We start from the raw sequence: 20,196 nt of genomic DNA, 5'->3' as shown, positions 1-20,196 counted from the left end.
CACAAAAGTAAAATATATCTTCGCTGGACTTTGGTCTCGTGACTGCTTTTTATTTCGATGACAGCTTTACTATAGCTGAAGACCTCTGACCTGTAGCAGCCATTGGATTTCCATTAAAACATTTATTTGCAAGTATCAGTCAGTAGTAAAGAATGTGGCAGGGAAGCAACTGAATGCTGATCTGTACCTGGAATTCCACGTGACCTTCTGTCAAGTCAGGTGGGGCAAGGAGAAGGGAAAATGGCTCTTTTAAATTCAGATACTGGTGTGTGTATATTTGATCTGATGTTTTGTCGGTTTTTGAAATGTGGTTTATACGTGCTTAAAAAGTGCAGAATGTGTAAAGGTGTTCCAGGATATTGTCTAATAACTAAAAACAGCACAAACATGAATAAATCTGTATTTACAGCTCTGTTTATATATTGGACTAGACCAAGTGGACCCATTGGGCCCAAACCTCCTGCATTGGTGCAGCACCCTCCCCTCCCTCCCTCCCTCCCTCCCCTCCCTCCCTCCCCTCCCTCCCTCCCTCCCTCCCTCCCTCCCTCCCTCCCTCCCTCCCTCCCTCCCTCCCTCCCTCCCTCCCTCCCTCCCTCCCTCCCTCCCTCCCTCCCTCCCTCCCTCCCTCCCTCCCTCCCTCCCTCCCTCCCTCCCTCCCTCCCTCCCTCCCTCCCTCCCTCCCTCCCTCCCTCCCCCCCCCCCCCCACTCCCCACCCCCTCCTCCCTCCCCTCCCTCCACCCCCATCCCCTCCCCCCACTCCATCCTCCTCAACCCCCCTTATCCTCCCTCCTTTCCTCCCTCCCCCATCCCTTCCTAGGAGATAGATTCAAACTTTAAAATGTGAATAATAAAAAATATAACACCGATTTCAATGAAACCTCTTCCATTAGCACCAAAGGGACGACGGTGACTAAGGTGGGCTTAAAATTGTCACGCTATTGTGTACCGCATTGGCTGTAGTTCAGGAACAAACAAACAAACGAGAGTTTTAGTATATAGATGGTGATTCAAGTTTCTTACATAAACTCTTATACTTAGGTTTCAGATCGCTGTGTGGAGCTTTCTGTTTCCTTATGCAAGGCAATAGATTCAGCTGCTGATTTGACTCCTCTGACTGCTGAAGAGATTGAAAATGGGATCAGGAATCAAATTGCAAAAAATAAAGATTCTTTACGGTAGGTGAAAGACTGTCTGGGTTGAATGTGACAAATTTTGCAAGTAGATGTAATGTTTTCCTGAATGAAAATAATTATTTTTATTGTTTAGGAATTATGAAAATCTAATCAGTACTTTGTTGGACCTTCTCGACCAGAGAAATTTGTAAGTTTTTAAAATTCATCTTTTCAGTTTGATTTTTTGTTTATCCACTGGCTTTTACCAGAAATTGGGTTTGGAGATCCAGTATTCACTTAGTCTGCCTTTGTTTACTGGTTGGTTTCATATTATATGGGGTTCCTGTTGTTGGGGTCCACTGCCAGTACTGAGACTATTCCAGAGTTTTCTCCTAGAGAGAGAAAAAAATAAGATGACAAAAACACCTAAATTTTATACACTCCAAAGAATAAAGTCATAACTCTGCCTCTCTCAAAAGCTCTGTCCTTTGAGTCCTGGGAACCTCCTTATAAATATTTTCTGTACTCTTTCTCACTTAATGACATCTTTCTTATAGCAGGCTGACCAAAACTGAACACAATAGTCAAAGTCCGGCCTCACTAACGTCTTATACAACTGCAACACAACATTCATAGCCAGCAATGGTCCGTTTTCTTGATCATTATTACTTTTTTCCCATCTATCTTGTTTCCGTTTCCCTTGATTCTCAGCCTGAAGAAGGATCTCAACCCGAAGCGTCACCTATTCCTTTTCTCCAGAGATGCTGCCTGACTTGCTGAATTACTCCAGATTTTTGCATCTATCTTCGGTTTAAACCAGCATCTGCAGTTCCTTGTGTTGGAAGGAGATTATTTACAGCTAGCTCTCTCTGGATCCCATGCAATTTAACCTTACAGAACAGCCAACCATGCGCAACATCATTAAATGCCTTGCTGAAGTACACCTAGATTACATCCATGGCCTTGCCCTCAATGACCTTAATGATGAAGGAAGGCACTAAATGTTGGAGTAACTCAGCGGGACAGGCAGCATCTCTGGAGAGAAGGAATGGATGATGTTTCGGGTCGAGACCCTTCTTCAGACTTCTTCTCGACCCGAAACATCACCCATTCCTTCTTTCCAGAGATGCTGCCTGTCCTGCTGAGTTACTCCAGCATTTTGTGTCTACCTTTGATTTAAACCAGCATCTGCAGTTCTTTCCTATACCTTCTTAGTTACTTTTTCTTTGCAGCCCATCTTGAATAAAGGCACATTAGCCATTCTCCATTGTTCTCCAGCATATCAGTGTTTCTTGGGTATACCTGATCAGGCCTGGAGGTTTATCTACCTATATTTTTCCAACATCTGTACTTGATACCTATCCTAAAAGTGTTCATAGATGGAAGAACAGAGAGCAGAATCAGAAGAACATTCCTAGACCTATTCCTTTGTGTCTCAGGGAGATTTATACTGTTTATATTGCAAAGTTAGATGTGCTTCTAATGAGAAGCATTATGTATCATGGTGATGTATCTGTATCTTGTCGGCAATGAATCTTCAGGATTAATTATCTTGTTATTCCCGAAAAGTCATATTTTGCCACTGACACGCAGAATAGGCAATTAAATATTGTAATACCTTAATTAATTCTTAACTTTTTTTTAGACCATGGAAATTTGAACAAATAGCCATTGGTTTCCTTTCACTCCTGCTGAGAGATGATGTACCCTTGCCTACGAGATCAATCAAATTCTTCATTCAGTGTCTCAATCATGATACCTTAGTAGTCCGGAAGGTAAAATTATAGCAATTGTTTTTGTTATTCTAGATTTCGCATGTCTAATGACCAGCAATAAAATGATTTGAATGTTGGTACTTCATCAACTGTTAAAAATTAAGTGATAAAATGGTTAAAAGAACCTTAAGACTGATATCTATAGCGGGATAATGCCAATTCAAATGGTGGGATTGGTAATAATAAAATTAAATATCAGACTTCTGCTTTACGCTATGTTTCGAAAAACAAAGGAGATAGGAAACTGTTTAGAGAGAAAGAGATTTACAGCATGGAAACAGGCCATTCAAGCCTCCAAGTTCATACTGACATCGATCACCCGTTCATACTAGTTGAAATGAATTGGAGCATTTCCTTTTTAATTTTCATTTAAATGAAAATGTTGTTTTATAAGCTGATCTTTTCTGATTATTGATCCTTCCTTGTTTGCTTTACACATATATTAATCATATTGAATGTCACAGTCATTGATTTAAATCATGGGGCAACTGTGGCAAAACAACTTTCCAAGATTTACATAGAGAAAATGGAGCAGTGAATGACTGCAATGTAGCAAGTTAATTCAAGGGCAAAAATGGCACTTGTGAAAACCTTGCACATAAACAATATGTTCTTGGTGCCTTATAAGTTGCTAGAATTACTAGGATGCTTGACTGATTTGCAGGTTTCAAAAAATTCAAAAATATCATTGGTAGGTGAATCTATATCTTTTCAAATATAGATGGCGATATCTGCTGTAGCTGGCATCATGAAGCAGTTGAAGAGACCTCACAAAAAAAGAGAGATTGATCCATATTCTATTAGTAAGTAGAATTGTTCTTTAGATGATTACTTCCTTGATACCGTTGATGTTTAAAAATTATAAATCTTTTACCAAAGAGCATCAAATTAAAAAAGGGAATTTTTTAAAGAATTCAGTTCTTAATGCAGAAATCTGAACAGTGAATAATAGGTCTTAAAAATTCTGACTATCGCAGTCTTGTTCATTTTTGCTTTTGCATTGTGAATAGAGATTGTTATTTTTAGAGATTAGTAGATTTTTATAATTTGCTTTAATTTGTAAGAGGAATTGACAGAAAAGGGCATTATTCTGAAAAGAATTAACTTGTATATAATAGTGCAAGTGAATCGGTATTTGAAATGTTACCATATAAGCGACATGTTGTCTTTGGAACCATCTAATCTAAAACACCTAATATAAAACTTGTATTTAAGTTGTGTCTTTCTATTTAAGATCTGTTGATAGTTTTAGAATTCAGAAATATTTTGTAAGCAATGCTTGGCTGCTACCATCCAATCCAGTTAATGAGCAACATTATTAGTCTGGACCTGGCCCACTACCAGACTCATTGCTTGTCCAGACTCTCACATAGAAGGATGGATGAGCTAATTCCCTGCACCGACAAGATGGAGTGAGCAGTAATCTGTGCTTAGGCTAAAGGCAATATATCTTGAGTCCCATCTTTAGTGCACTCTGACACCAATTGTCAGCTCAGTCCAGTCAAAAGTTTTTGAAAGGTTTTTAGATGTCTTTCGAAGGGACAGGACTAGCCGCTTAATGTTTCAGGGTACAGGTGCGATAGAGGCGGACGTAAAACAAGAGGGAGAGTTCCTTTATTGATAAAAAGAGTTGTAGTCTGAGATGACATTAGAGATTCATTTAGAGTCATTTAGCACAGAAACGGTCCAATTCATCCATGACAACAAAGAAACCCTATTCACGCTAGTTCCATTTACCTGCGTTTGACTCATATCCCCCTAAACCTAATTACTTCCTGTGGCAGCTTGTTCCATATACCCACCACCCTATGTGTGAAACAGTTCTCCTCATGTTCCTATTAAATCTTTTCCCCATAACTAAAAAAATATGCCCTCTCGTTGTTAATTCCCCTAGCCTGGGGATAAAGACTGTAGATTCACCCTCTATATTCCCCTCATGATTTTATATGGCTCTATAAAATCAATGCTCAGCCTCTTTCACTCCAATAAATGAAGTGCTAGTCTGCCCAACCTCTGTCAATGGCTCAGGCGCTCAAATCCTGGAAACGTCCTTGTAAATGTTCTTTGCATCCTTTCTAGCTTAATAGCATATTCAGCAGCGTTGCCAAAACTGAACACAATACTCCAAGTGCGACCTCACTAATATCTTGTACAATTGTAACCTAACGTCCCAACATTTATACTGTTCCCTGACTGATGAAGGCCATTGTGCCAAAAACCTTCTTCACCATCCTATCTAACTATGACGCCAGTTTCAAGGAACTATGTACCTATACTCCTAGATCCCTCTGCTCTACAAAACTATCATCCACTGCAAAGGTCTTGCCCTATTTTGGCTTCCCAAAATGCAATACCTCACACTTATCTGAATTAAACACCAATTGCCATTCCTTGGCGCACCTGCCCAAATGATCAAAATTCCCTTGTAATTCTTGATAACCATTTTCACTGTCTATGAAAACAACTATTTTAGTGTCATTGTAGGTGTCTTGTACCTTCTTATTCAAATCGTTGATAGAGATGACAATCCACAATGGGCCCAGCAGCAATCCCTGAGGCAGGCCACTAGTCACAGGCTTCTAGTCCGAAAGACGACCTTGCACCACACCCTTGCCCCCTGGGATAATGCGGGACTGGATGTGACGTTCAATTGCTCATCCCTTAAGCATATCAGGGCTTCACTGCTGAGGTTCAATCAGATATCTAGATCGTACTTTTACATTGGACAGAACATTCTTTGAAGGCCAAGATGTGCTAGTGACTGGACAGTTAACCGTTGCTGTCCGCTAGATTAGGCATATTTGTCTTTCTTGTTTTTCAACTTCTACTGTTTCTCCCAGCAGGCCACGCTTTGTACAATTGTAATTTTTAGAATGGCAAAACTCCTGGAATTCATGCCCTAAAATCCTTAAATCTATTTGCAGATATTTTGCCAAAATACTTTATAAAATATCTTTTGAGTCATTGTAGATTTTTATTTAGCATTGTCAAATTCATTGAAAACAATAAACATAAGATTACTTCTTCCAAGTGCATTAAGTTTAGGATACCTCATACCTTAAATTGCTCATTACAAATCATTATTTGGGGTTTTCCTCCAAAAGTAATTTTGGCTGACGTTTCTTTTAGATTTTAAGTTTCTTATAAACAGTGCTTTGTTTTCTGTGCACTTCCTGCCTAGGTGGGTCAAGACCGTCAAAAATCGAGCCAGGAGATAGGCTTGATAACCAGTGGCTTCATTACAAAAGCTCGAATTTGCCAAGGACTAAGGATGAATGGGAAGCCTGTTTGTTTGTGGAAAAAACACACTGGGGATACTATACATGGCCTCAGTAAGTGGGGAATAAGTTAGGTGTTTGTTCCTGGTAATGTGAATCACAGGAATATTTTCTGTTTAGATATTTACATTTATGTGCTCTTTGAAGTTAAATAACTTATTCTATCTATGATTTAAATGTTTCTCATGATATCCATTTATAAATTCAGAAAATGGGTATTTCTGTTTTTTTTACCTGTTCTCATAAAGTGAATTGGGTATGACACAATGGATTGTGGAGTTCTATTTGTTTTATGTGGACTGAATTGGTTTTAATACAATTTCTTTCAAGAACTAGAGAGCCATTTAAAAGTTACTTTGGAAATTGCCAAAGAGAGAAAAAGCATCCTGGGGGGGGGGGGGGGAAATGTCTGGGACGTTTCCATGTAACCCACATTGTTACATCAGACACTGTTGTCTCTTAAGAACACAATCAGATCGTTTCAATGCAGATGGTCATTGAAATTGTCAAGCTATCACTTCCATTGACACTTGTGCAACAATACTCCATTAAACCATATAACACAGAGCCGTTAGTATTTTAGTCTGAAGTAACGGAACTAAACTTGTTGGTATCTAATCTCCATTTTCCTATTAACACAATTATTTTTATAATGTGATTATTCTGTTACACATAATCTCATAGGAATCAACTGTTGCATTATAATGGAACAACCTAGGCTTCAAAATCATGCAAATCTGTTACTGCAAGTGTCATTATAGTTCTAGCAAAGTATTCTGTGGCTGGTATGTTAGTGTTTCTTTTTGAGAGCAAAAGAGTGTTTTTAAAAACCAGTTGTAAGATGTCTACTGACAAATCCTTGTTTTTTCTCATCATTAGGAAGATGATTGTTTATGCCCCGATGAATCAACAACCTAAATTAGGAAGGAGTAAAGAAGAAATGTCAGAGGTGAGAAAAGTGTCTAATATTGGTTAGGATTTCCCAGTATTCCATTTTGGATTAATTGATAAACATGAGACGACCAAATTTAATCCAGACATGTCTTCATTGATGTACGCACAATCAAAACTGATGGGCAAAGCTAATCGGTTAACTGAAGAAAATTATAAGCCAAGATTTGAAATTGCTTTCTACCTTTTGAACTATTGATAATCAAAGTATATCTTAAGGGTGGGAAATTTGACCAACTTTTCTTTCTATATATGATACGATTAAACTTTATTCATCCCCAGAGGGAAATTGGTCTGCCAACAGTCACAACACACAACAAGGTACACAAAAACTTTAAATTAAAATTAAATTAAAAGTGAGAAAAAACAAAAAAGACATACGACTGATGGCTGGCTGCCGTGTGCACAGCGCCTAAACCGGAACAAACAAACGAAGCAGGCTTATCCCCTGGGCAGAAGATTCTAAAACTAGAGTGCCCCCTCTCCCACACTGGGTCCCCCTTTGTTCTCCCACCATCCATCACGCCGGGTCCTCCATTGTCTTCCCCTCAATATCATCGACCGCTGATCGTAGGTCGATCGTGAGGCCCCTCCGCTTTCGAGGCTCCCGTTGCCACCGAGGCCCCACTGTTGCCTACGTCGAGGCTCATGCTGCCGACAAGGCTCCCATCGCTGCTGCTGTTGAGGCTTCTTCGGGCCAGACAGGCCTCACCGCACGGCTTCACTGCAGACCTCTGGGAGATATATCTTTCTATATAAAATAATTTGCCAACATACTCCTCAAAATTCCATATGTTGGCTTTCAAATATAAATGGGTTTGGTAGCTTGATTTCTTCATGAAGCTTAATATGTTTTTGGTAGCAACACATCCTTGTGACTCCACCAATATACTTCATCCATCTTTGTTCATCCAACAATACTTCCTTTACATATTGAGATTTGGTGATTGAAGGTAGTCTGATATTATGTATTAAGTCAAAAATTTGTAAAGACTAAAACATCATTTCACATGAAAGTAATATAAAGCAAAAAGTAAGATAGTAACCACATTTTATGTAGACTTGTGTCACACCACACTCCACAAGCCACTTTACGGCTAGTCTAATAAGTAATTTCCCCAGGAATGTTAATGATCATGTCCAACTTCCTGCTGGGCTGTTAGTAGGAGTTTATGCTCTACTGTAAACTTAATGACATTTTAGTTGAGTTTATTGCCATATGTACCGAGGTCAAGTGAAAAGCCTTTGTGGCGTACTAACCAGGAATGGATAGTGCTGAAGAGGATGGATTTTCAGGTTTAAATAAATGTTCTTTACTGTTTGTGTCTCTCCATGAATAGAAAGGATAATTAGTGTTTTGGGGGAAAATTCTCTTAAACATCAAAATATAATGGTATTTTGAAATCCGGTTTGATATTTAATTTTTCAACTTCAGTCATGTGCATATGCTCTAATTTTTATCTTGTGCTCTGTAATTTTCTTTTAAAAGCTGGGAATTTTCTTTCTTGATTTGCTCTGTGTGTGGGACTATTTAATCATTATGGGCTGCTTAAGCATCTTGATGACTTCACTTTTGGTGAGTGAAGGGACAGCAACTAGCATCAAAAAAGAAGTCCACATCTTTAGACATGCTGGTTGTTTGTAAGGTAGCTTTTCCTTGTGGTCAGAGATGTGTGCTATTACTGTACCTCAAATCCACAGTGAGCAGTATTTTTAATTACAGCAATTTCATTCCTAGTTTGGATGTTAATAGAAGTGGTTGATTACTTTACAAATTTCTATGCTGTTTGTTTTATCCTCGGTAAATTTTCTCTAAGGCAAGATAATAATGAATTCCCTTAGGATATCACAATTTCTTTTGAAGATAACTTATTAGTTATCAGATATCTGAGTAGCATTTTGTTAAATGTTGATGAATGTTGCTTGAATCTACCATCTTTGGTTTTTATTGCAAGCTTCTAGTGTAGCAGATCTCGTTTGAAGATTTTATACTGGAAGCAAGATGACTGCTTGTGTTTTAATTAAATGTAATTCGTATCCTTGTTTGCATGGCACAAGACTCTATTTTTCTGCATGTTCATAACTAATGACCCATGAATACCTTTCTTTGTAGGCAGAGCAATTAGTTTGTGATCAATTCTCCGATCCACAATTCATCGAAAAATTTATCAAATTTTTATCCTTGGAAGACCGCAAAGGAAAGGACAAATTTAATCCACGCAGGTTTTGCCTGTTCAAGGTAAATGGTCTTGCTGTGAACTTAATATGAAGGAGCAAATCTGAACTATTAGCTAATATGTGATTAATTTTGCCATTTTCCCAATAACCAAGCAGAATTGGATTTTTGAGAAATCCTTCCTATGTTATATTTGCCTTAATATTTTTTGTAAATCCATTATTGCAAAAGTTGTACTTAGAATGAACATTTATCTATTATATTTTTATTTGAGTGAATAAGTCCCACTAAGGTAATGATCTTCATGACCTCATGCAAAATGAACAGCAAATCACTTGAGTGTTACAGCAATGTGCAGACATTGCTAATTTGCAGTGAAATAAATGAACAGATTTTGTTGAGTGAATGTTCAGAATTGTTCAGAATTCAAAAGACAACACATCAGCTAGGATAATGTTTGCTTGGAATTGTACTGGGAATCAACAAAGATGATGCTTTCAAATCTTTGAAATAGGGTTTGATCCCATGACCTAACTTCTAATTCTTGCTAAGTATTCTGATTTTAAAACCATTTGGCCCTCTGTTAAAATCGCCGAGTTCACCCAGTCCGAGAGTGTTGTCAGGAGTCGGCCTTGTATCTAGTTTGTATATTTTTAAGATGGACAGTCATTTCTGATTGTGGAGCAGGAATGTTCTTTCATTCATTTAAACTCTTTCATGAACCATTAGAGACTAAGTGAGCAGGTCAGAGACGCCAGAGGCTAAAACCTTTTTTTCCGGTCAGTAGATTCAGATTTTCAGATTTTAACATTAAATTAGGTCCTTTGCTTGGTATGTTTAAATTATGGAAATATAACCAGAGTTCGGTGGTATGTTCCTGGAATTGTAACAAGCATGCAGTCTATCCCATGAGACTTGTAGAACTGACAACATGGAATAATTTGTATGAAGTAGTTCCTTTATTATGGCTGGATCATTATAGTCTGGCAGTGTTTTTCATTTATAACATCCTACACGGTTAAAACGTGTTGGACATTTTTATCTCTGAGCATTGTGGGGTTCAGCCATTGAGTATATTTTCATCAAAGAGACTGGACAGGTTTGTAGATATTAAGGAAGTTGGTGATCCTAGTCTGACTAGAACAAAGTGGCACTAAGGTAAAAGCCAGCAGGGCAGGCACATGGGGCTGATGGCTTAATTCCATATTTCTTTCTTTGTCTCTCTGTCTGCCTCTCTGCATCGTTATTCTGTACTTCTGTAATTTTGGACTCCAGCTTTAATTTGCATATATTTCATAATGCTAATTCAATCCCCTTTTTACATTTCTGAAATTATATCTCAAAGAAACACAGAAGATGTAGAAACAAGTGCAGATGCTGGTTGACAAAAAACCAAAAAGTGATGGAATAACTTAGCGAGTCAGGCAGCATCTCTGGAGAACGTACAAAATTGTTGTGGGGTTAGTTTGGGTCAGGACCCATCTTCAAACTAATCATGTTGGGGGGGGGGGGGGGGGGGCAGCGGAGAAAGCTGGAAGAGACGAGGGGCAGGACAAAGCCTTTCAAGTGATTGTGTAGTTTACAGATACAGCGCGGAAACATGCCCTTCGGCCCACCGAGTCCGCGCCAACCAGCGAGCCCCTCATACTAACATTATCCTGCACACATTTGGGATAATTTACATTTATAACAAGCCAATTAACCTACAAACCTGTATGTCTTTGGATTGTGGGAGGAACCCAAAGATCCCAGCAAAAACCCACGCGGTGACAGGGACAATCTTCAAACTCCAAAAAGACAGCACATGTAGTCAGGATCCAACCCGGGTCCCTGGCGCTGTAAGGCAGCAACTCCACCGCTGCACCACCGTGCTGCCCAAGTCATACAATAAATCACTACCCTGTGGTTAACTGAATTTATTTACATTATCTTGAATGGCCAACCACTAGTTCTTGATAATCTATTGATAGTCTAACTAGGAGAAATGACAACTCTGCATTTAAACAACTAAGGTCCTTTAGAATTTTGTCCATTTCCATGAGATGACCTCTCATTTTTGTTCTAAGCTCATATGAGATCAAATAAAATAATTTCAGTTGTTCTTTATGTTGCATTCTGAATGTTATTGATCTGTTTTTATTCTTTCTTTTTGATTTAGGGTTTATTCAGGAACTTTGACACAGCTTTTTTACCAGTCTTACAACCGCATTTGGAACGTCTTGTCTCAGATTCTCATGAAAGTGCTCAGCGCTGTGGAGCTGAAATCATTGCAGGATTAATCCGAGGCTGTAAACACTGGACATATGAAAAGGTAATACTGTTGGTTTATTTATTTATTAACTTTACGTGTACTGAAATATAGTGGAAAATGTTTTACAGACTCCAGGTAGATGATATGATACATAACAGGTAGTGAGAAAGTTAAAATACACATTGTACGGAATATACTGTTACAGCTACAGAGAAAGTGCAGGGTCACAATGAGGTAAATTGCAAGATTGGGAATCCATCCTTCACAAATGAGAGCTCTGATAACAGAGGGGAAGAAGCTGTTCTTGTATCCGGTGGTATGTGCTTTCAAGCTTTGTACCTTCTGCCTGAGTGGAGAGGGGTGAAGAGAAAATGACTGGCATGTAAATGGTGCTTGATAATGTTGGCTGCTTTCTCGATTCATCTTCCTGTATAGATGGAGTTAGTGGTGGGGTGGGCGAGGGAAAGGCTGGTTGGTGTGATGTATTTGGTTGTATCCATAACACACTGCAGTTTCTTGGGGTCTCAGGCAACCATTTGCCATGCCAAGCTGTGACGCATAACGATAGGATAATCAATATGGTGCATCTGTAGAAAATGGGAAGAGTCATTGGGGACCCGCTGAATTTCCTTGCTCTATTGAGGAAGAAGAATTGTTGGTGTGCTTTCTTGGCTGCATTGTTGGTGTGATTGGATCAGAAGTGAGTTCATTGAGCAGCTTACAGGTTGTAGGACAACATTTTAGAGGGAAATCAGGAGAGCAAAGAAGTGGAATGGGATAGCATTGACTGATAAGGTAACGAAGGATCCAAAGAGATTTTAAAGTATATTAAGGCAACACAGTAACTAAGGAGAGATCAACAAGGAACATGAACCATTCCTATCCTTTCACATCACTATTTAAAAACTAATAGAATTATGTTCTCTGCTCCCAAAATATTCCCCCACTAACACTTCAGCCACCTGCTGTGCCTTATTCCCTCAGAGAAGGTCGAATGTTGCCCCTTCTCCAGAAGGGTGATTTGCATATTGATTGAAAACCTTTTCCTGAACACACTTAACAAATTCCACTCCATCCAAGCCCTTAGCATCATAATAGTTCCATTCGATATTTGCCAGTTAAAATCCAATTATTCTTGCAGCTATTTGTGATCTCCTTATTTCCTTCTGCTTACTATTGTGGAGGGGGCTGTAGTTCAATCTCAGCAAAGTGATCACCTCCTTCTTGTTTTTCAATTTTACCCAGAAAGCAGTTCCCCAGGAATATCATCTCAAAGTACCTACATGAATCTAGTACCTAATTAGTACCTAATTGAAATGGGGGGAAATAAGTGTAGATTCTATTTCTTGTGCCAGACACATTGTAATAAACTAGGTTTTCCTGGCCTATTTGTGCATTTGCAGCATGGGCAGTTTTCATGACTTTAGCTATGTGGCTTAGGATGGAAGATTTGAAATTGATTTTGGCCTATTTTGATTTTGTAATATTCTTATAATTGCAGTGAAGACTTTTAAAGATTGCTTCTTGATATAGTGCTCTTTACTTTTCTGATTATAGGTAGAGCAGCTGTGGGAAATTCTTTGTCCTCTTCTTAGAACTGCCTTGTCCAGCATCACAGTAGAAACCTACAGTGACTGGGGAACATGCATTGCCACAGCTTGTGTAAGTAATACGGACAAATTATTCAACCCCACTTTGCATTCTTTTACATTTAACATTTGCTTTTGTTTTAACTGTACAAGAGTTCTCCTTAGTGCACGATAAACTCGACTGTTGTAATTGTAAAACAATGCAGCCTAAACATATAAGATATTTATGCATGCTCAGAATCGTTAATGTGATTGATATCAAATCCCTGCAGACTTATTGACAGGTGTACATCTCCTTGAAAGCGGTCCCTTTCAAATATACAAATATTTGAAGATATTTTGTAATAAATTATATGTAACACCTCTAAGAAATGCTTCTATGTGGGCTCCGTTTAGTCGATAATTTAAAATTTTGATATTTACAAAGAAAATAGTCCAAATTGAACTTGTTTACTGCATTTATTTACTTCAGCATTCATCATCAAAACATTCAATATATTAACACTAATGAATACCAATTGAAGTACAGCCTATGTTGGTTTGTCAGGCAATCTAATTTACAACAAACTAGGTTGCACAACTAGCAATCCTTTTGGGGAATTTTAGGGCATGGATGTTTCAGGATACCAGGAGTATCTTGACCTATTCAGAAAGAAGTGCCATGGGATCTTTTACAACTTCTGAATCCTTTTCTGTAGGAGAGCAGAGATCCCCGTAAACTCCATTGGCTTTTTGAATTGCTAATGGAAGCCCCGCTGAGTGGAGAAGGAGGATCATTTGCCGATGCATGGTAAGAGTAATTCACAACTTCATTTTTGAGAAAATTGATTGTATTCTCTTAAAACTTGGATGGATTGTATTCTCTTAAAGCTAAAGGGACAGAGAAGATTTACAAGGATGTTGCCGGGGCTAGAGGGTGTGAGCTATAGGGAGAGGTTGAGTAGGCTGGGACACTATTCCTTGGAGTGCAGGAGGATGAGGGGTGCTCTTATTGAGGTGTATAAAATCATGAGAGGAATAGATCGGGTAGATGCACAGAGTCTCTTGCCCAGAGTAGGTGAATCGAGGACAAGAGGACATGGGTTTATGGTGAAGGGGAAAAGATTTAATAAGAATCTGAGGGGTAACTGTTTCACACAAAGGGTAGTGGGTGTATGGAACAAGCTGCCAAAGGAGGTAGTTGAGGCAGGAATTATCCCAAGATTTAAGAAACAGTTAGACAGGTACATGGATAGGACAGGTTTGCAGGGATTTGGACCAAACGGGTAGGTGGAACTAGTGTAACATGTTGGCCGGTGTGGGCAAGGTGGGCCGAAGGGACTGTTTCCACACTATCACTCTATGACTTAAGCTGGTGGGGTCATAAAATCATAGAGTCACAGAAACACCGCTGGGTCTATGACAACCATCAAGTATCTATCTATACTAATTCCGTTTATCAGCACTTGGTTGTGTGTCTACTATTATGCCTTTGATAGTTCAAGTGCTGGACCAGATGCCTTTTAAATGTTATTATTAAACCCTGACACCCCAAACAACTTCAGACCAATCTCCAACCTACCCTTTCTGTCCAAAGTTTTGGAACGTGCTGTAGCTTCCCAACTCAACTACCACCTCTCTACCAATAACCTGTATGAAACTTTCCAATCCGGATTCCGCTCAAACCACTGTACTGAAACTGCGCTCCTCAAAATCACAAACGACATTCTCCTCTCCTCCGACGCTGGCAACCTCAACATCCTCATCCTACTTGACCTCAGCGCCGCCTTTGACACCATAAATCACTCCATTCTCCTCACCCGACTTGAAACCTCCCTTAACATCACCGGAAAAGCCCTATCCTGGTTCAAATCTTACCTCTCTGACAGACACCAGTTCATCTCCATTAACAACTGTAAATCCCCCACCGCTCCCCTCCCCCAAGGTGTCCCCCAAGGCTCAGTCCTTGGCCCCCCTCCTCTTCATCCTCTACCTGTTCCCCCTTGGTCAATTAATCTGCCGTCATGGTCTCAACTTCCACTGCTTCGCCGATGATATCCAGCTCCTCATCTCCACCAAGTCAATCTCCCCCACCACACACTCTACACTGACAAACTGCATCACTGAAATAAAATCTTGGCTTCAATCAAACTTCCTCAAACTCAATTGCAACAAATCTGAAATCATCATCATTGATCCAAAAACGCTCACCAAATCCACCCAAAACTTCATCCTCAACATTGATGGTCTCCCAGTATCCACCTCACCTCACATCCGGAATCTTGGAATCATCCTTGATCAAACCCTCTCCTTCGACAAACACATCAAACACATCACAAAGACAGCCTTCTTCCACCTCAAAAACATTGCCCGTCTCCGTCCATCCCTCTCCTCCACAGCTGCAGAAACCCTCATCCACGCCTTCATCACCTCCCGTCTGGACTACTGCAACAGCCTCCTCTATGGCGCACCCTCAAAAATCATCAATAAACTTCAATACATTCAAAACTCCGCTGCCCGTCTACTCACACACACCTCGATCCGTGACCATATCACCCCCGTACTTTATAAACTCCACTGGCTCCCCATCCCCCAGAGAATCCAGTACAAAATCCTCCTCATAACCTACAAAGCCCTCCATAACCTGGCCCCATCCTACCTGACCGACCTCCTCCACAAGCACACTCCCACCTGCACCCTCCGCTCTGCCGCTGCCAATCTCCTATCCCCCCACATCCGGACCAAACTCAGATCCTGGGGGGACAGGGCTTTCTCCATCGCTGCTCCCACCCTATGGAACTCACTATCCCAAACCGTTAGAGACTCCTCCACACTCACCACATTCAAAACATCGCTGAAGTCTCACCTGTTCAGTACTGCCTTCAACCACTGAAGGTCACCTCACCTTCTGTCTCCTTTCTCTGTTCATTTATTTATTTACTTATTTATCTATTTATTCATTTCCCTATGTTCTCAAAATCTCTGTAAAGCGTCTTTGAGTACATGAAAAGCGCTATATAAATAAAATGCATTATTATTATTATTATTATTATTATTATTGTTTCTGACCCCACCACTATCTCAGGCAGTGTTTCAGATTTTGGCCAGCCTCTGAGTGAAAAAATATATTTCTTAAATCCCTTGATCCTCATCATAAACCTACGCCCTATGGTCGTAGATACCTCTGTCTTGGGACAAAGTTTCTTACTATCTATTATATCTATGACCCTTAACAAATTTGTATACTTCAATCACTTTCCCCATGGGGTCTCCTCCACTCTTTTTCCTTCTGAAAAAATACTTGAAGCTTGAATAAGCTTTTGAAGAAAGAAGATAAAAGTAAAGAGAGATTAGTAAGTAAGGCAAATGATAACAAGAAGTTATTAATGTTACATGACAAAAAAACTGACAGGACAAAATAACTTGAGAGGGCAAAAGTAAGGCAATGGGAGGTCAGTGTTTGCAATTGTAAGATCATCTATTTTGGACCTAAACAAGGTAAATTGCAGTACTTTTTAAATGTAAGAAATTGTAGGGTGGAAAAGAGATTTGGGGAATTTTTAAGTTATTTGACAAAAATAAATAAGTCAAATAGATATTGCCTTTATCTCAGATGCTTTGGAATGCATGAGAGTTTACCTTTAGATAGTTAGATAGAGCTCTAGGGGCTAGTGGAATCAAGGGATATGGGGAGAAGGCAGGCAAGGGTTATTGATTGTGGACGATCAGCCATGATCACAATGAATGGTGGTGCTGGCTCGAAGTGCCGAATGGCCTCCTCCTGCACCTATTTTCTATGTTTCTATGATATATAGAGCTTTGATCAGTCCATCTGAAGTACTATCTGAAGTACTATGTTTCTATGTTGGACACTTTTCCTCAGGATAGATGTATTAGCCTTTGGGTGCAATGCAATTCCACCATAATCACAGTTTAAGAACAAAAATGTTGGTACAGACACCGATGACTAGAAGTGATGCCACTGATCTTTGATCTTGACCCACAAATACATGTACATTGCTCAGCATGCACAGTGATTGCAAATGGTTTAAAGTGCTGGCAAGACATCAGTTGCTCAAAATTCTGTTGCATTTACCATGCCTGCAAAAGTGATTAACTAGGGAGTTGAGACTTGAAAACTCAGTGGTGATTCACTACAGTGATTCCTTCGTTCTGCCTGGTTTGCTTCTGGAGAGTCCAGGCTTCATAACTTTAACTTCTCATCATTGCTTATGCCCCTATCTGATCAACTCAGTCTTCCTTGGATTTGTCTGCCCTGGCACCCAAATCGCAAACTTCACCATCACACCACTCCCTCTCTGAAAATCATCCATCAGCTACATTTCTACCCCAACACCTCTGCCTGATGCCAGACTCTGCCCCACATAGTCCTCTCCCCAGCTCTGTACAGTGGCGGAAGGCTGTAGAGAAAAAGCCTGTGGCACCTTACATGATGCTTTAGGCCACTTGATGGAATATTTACCCTTCTGTCGGCCAAGTTCTATTAGGGCGCCTCTTATTGGAAGATGAAGTTATGCGAATGGGTAGCATAAACATGGATTAAATTCCCCTCAGGATAGGAAATTATGGAATGATGGGAACAAACTGCTTAAACCATAAGAAGCATTCAATTGTTTCATCTGATGTAGAACAAGTTGACATCATCTTACAGTTTGACTCTGCCATAATAAGAGTAAATTTAGAAGTTGTCTTTCTGCACAAAGAACAGCAGTACGTAAGACTCCCTGCTTCCACTGTGTATGGAAGGATCATTATTACTTTCAATAATAACATTCAGTTTTGTTAGATATTAGCATGTGTTGAATGTAGAGAAGCCTCAACCTAATAGGTGAATTGATCTCAAAGGATTGAATGTGATGACAATGAACTGTAAATGCTGGTTCATCCCAAAGATAGACACAATATGCTGGAGTAACTCAGCTGTTCAGGCAGCATCCCTGAGGAACATGGACAGGTGACATTTTGGGTCTAAATCCTTCTTCAGACTGATAGTAGAGCGGCGGGAAAGAAAGCTGGAAAAGAGGAGAGGCAGGACAGAGCACGGTTGGATATAGGTGAACATAGGTGAGGGGATTATTTGATAAGCAGATTATTAGACAAAGGCCAGAGATGAGGAGGCAGGTGTGGGCCCGAGAGGATAAAGAGTTATGAAGCTTCAAAATTCAATTGAAATTGAAAATTTAATATTCAAACATTTGGGTTGTCAGCCACCCAAGCGGAATATGAGGTGCTGTTTCTCTAGTTTGCATGTGGCTTCACTCTAACAATGGAGGATGCCAAGCACAGAAAGGTCAGTATGGGAATGGGAAGGGGAGTTAAAATGGTTAACGGCCAGGAGATGCAGTAGGCCTTGGTGGACAGAGCGCGTGTTCGGCAAAGCGGTCGCCGAGTCTAAGCATGGTCTCGCCGATTACAGAAGCCCACTTCGGGAACACTTGATGCAGTAGATGCGGTTAGAGGAGGTGCATGTGAAACTCCGTCTCATCTGTAAGGACTGTGGGGTCCTTGGATGGAGGCGAGGGAGGGGGTATAGGGATAGTTACATCTCCTGCAGTTGCAGTGGAATGTACCTTTGGGAGGGGGCTTGAACAATGAATTTTCCAATTTTATCTAACTCACAACAGCTACCTTCCCCCTCCCCTTTCTCCAAGAAGAATCACCCCCCCCCCCCTTTATTTCCCCCTCCCCACCAATTTTGAGCTTCCAAGAAATGGATATTAATTTTGAGCACTTCTGTTGAGGCACAGACCAGTGTTGCTTCATCTCACCCCACCCGCAGTTCACAACAAAATCAGATATTTTGTAACATTGCCATGCGTTTCAGAAACTGGAATTTGAATGTAGTTGAATTCCTACATCTTAATGGGATGTACAGTTTGTGTGTTGACTGAAAAATTGAAATTCCACTTAAGTATAAAGAATTTTGTTGGGGAGTGCCAGAACTCTCTATAGCTTTTCCAGTTGTTGCTGTTCATGTTCCAAACAATATCTTAAAATATTGGTATCCATAATGTTCAGCAATTTACAATTCATAAATCTGAAATGGGTCTGATAATTTAAGGCATGCCTTCAGTATTGGAAGGACTGGCTCTAAGTTTTATTAGAGTTGTGTTGGAATAAGTGATTTGGTGGTGTAAAAGGTGTAGGAAGGAACTGCAGATGCTGGTTTAAACTGAAGATAGACACAAAATGCTGGAATATCTCAGCAGGACAGGCAGCATCTCTCGAGAGAAGGAATGGGTGATGTTTCGGGTCTGAAGAAGGGACTGTCCTGCTGAGTTACTGTAGCATTTTGTGTCTATCTTTGGTGGTGTAAAATGTTGGTTTTCCAATTTGATATGCCACTTGAGTATATAGTGCAGATAGCCACACTTTACCATCTGACCAGAGTACATTCTTGTATTACTTTGGGAGAAATATTTATTGAGGGTGAGGAAATTGCTAGGCATTCCTAACTTTGCAATGCACTTGCAGGCAAGCTGCAGGCACTCTATTCCTGATGATAGGATTTATAGTACTTAAATGTGATAGGATATGGGATGGGAATAAGATTATATTGCATGGAATATTTTCTAAAGGATTCAGAACTCGTAATCATGGAAGAGTCCAAATCCCTTCAAACAAAAAAAGTTATTGATATGAAATGTTTTCTTTTGAGCTTTGATGAGAGGGTTAGAATGGTAGATTTTCCCAAGATATCTTTTGTTTGACAAGGTAAGAGGGTGATTCTTGAGGTCTCCAATTTCTTAGAAGCTAGTAGTAGCCAGTGTGGCTGCTGTAAGAAAGTGTCTGACGTTATGTTTGTGATACGACTATACCAATAAGAAATTTGTTCAGCATACTGATAAGAAATTTACTTTACTTGAACCCTGCTTGGAAGGAAAAGATATCTGATAGTAGACCTTGCATGTTCCATATTTGCATTTGATATGCATACACAACCTACATTTTGCCAATCAGAAACTTGTGCAGTGTGAGTACTTGTTCATTAGACAATTATTAAATTAATACACAGAAAATACTGAGAGGGATGCCTAATAGAACATTGTCTGTGTCTCACATC

At 39.8% G+C, this 20,196-nt stretch overlaps 1 protein-coding gene across 6 annotated transcripts in view; it reads left to right on the top strand.

The window, feature by feature from the left end:
- Positions 1–20,196, top strand: part of LOC144596489 (proteasome activator complex subunit 4-like) — a 126,877-nt gene that overhangs the window by 83,659 nt on the left and 23,022 nt on the right. For all 6 annotated transcript variants that reach the window (XM_078404829.1, XM_078404828.1, XM_078404826.1 and 3 more), the window contains 10 exons: positions 1,040–1,176; positions 1,268–1,321; positions 2,759–2,888; positions 3,610–3,691; positions 6,070–6,220; positions 7,046–7,115; positions 9,231–9,356; positions 11,452–11,604; positions 13,102–13,206; positions 13,832–13,923. In XM_078404829.1, the coding sequence (XP_078260955.1) occupies positions 1,040–1,176; positions 1,268–1,321; positions 2,759–2,888; positions 3,610–3,691; positions 6,070–6,220; positions 7,046–7,115; positions 9,231–9,356; positions 11,452–11,604; positions 13,102–13,206; positions 13,832–13,923 (1,100 nt within the window). The remainder of the gene's footprint in view (positions 1–1,039; positions 1,177–1,267; positions 1,322–2,758; positions 2,889–3,609; positions 3,692–6,069; positions 6,221–7,045; positions 7,116–9,230; positions 9,357–11,451; positions 11,605–13,101; positions 13,207–13,831; positions 13,924–20,196) is intronic.

The sequence above is a fragment of the Rhinoraja longicauda genome, chromosome 9 (genome assembly GCF_053455715.1).
Source record: "Rhinoraja longicauda isolate Sanriku21f chromosome 9, sRhiLon1.1, whole genome shotgun sequence".
Classification (NCBI taxonomy): domain Eukaryota; kingdom Metazoa; phylum Chordata; class Chondrichthyes; order Rajiformes; family Arhynchobatidae; genus Rhinoraja; species Rhinoraja longicauda.
Note: the sequence above shows the minus strand (reverse complement) of the source record. Positions and strands in the feature narration are given on the sequence as shown.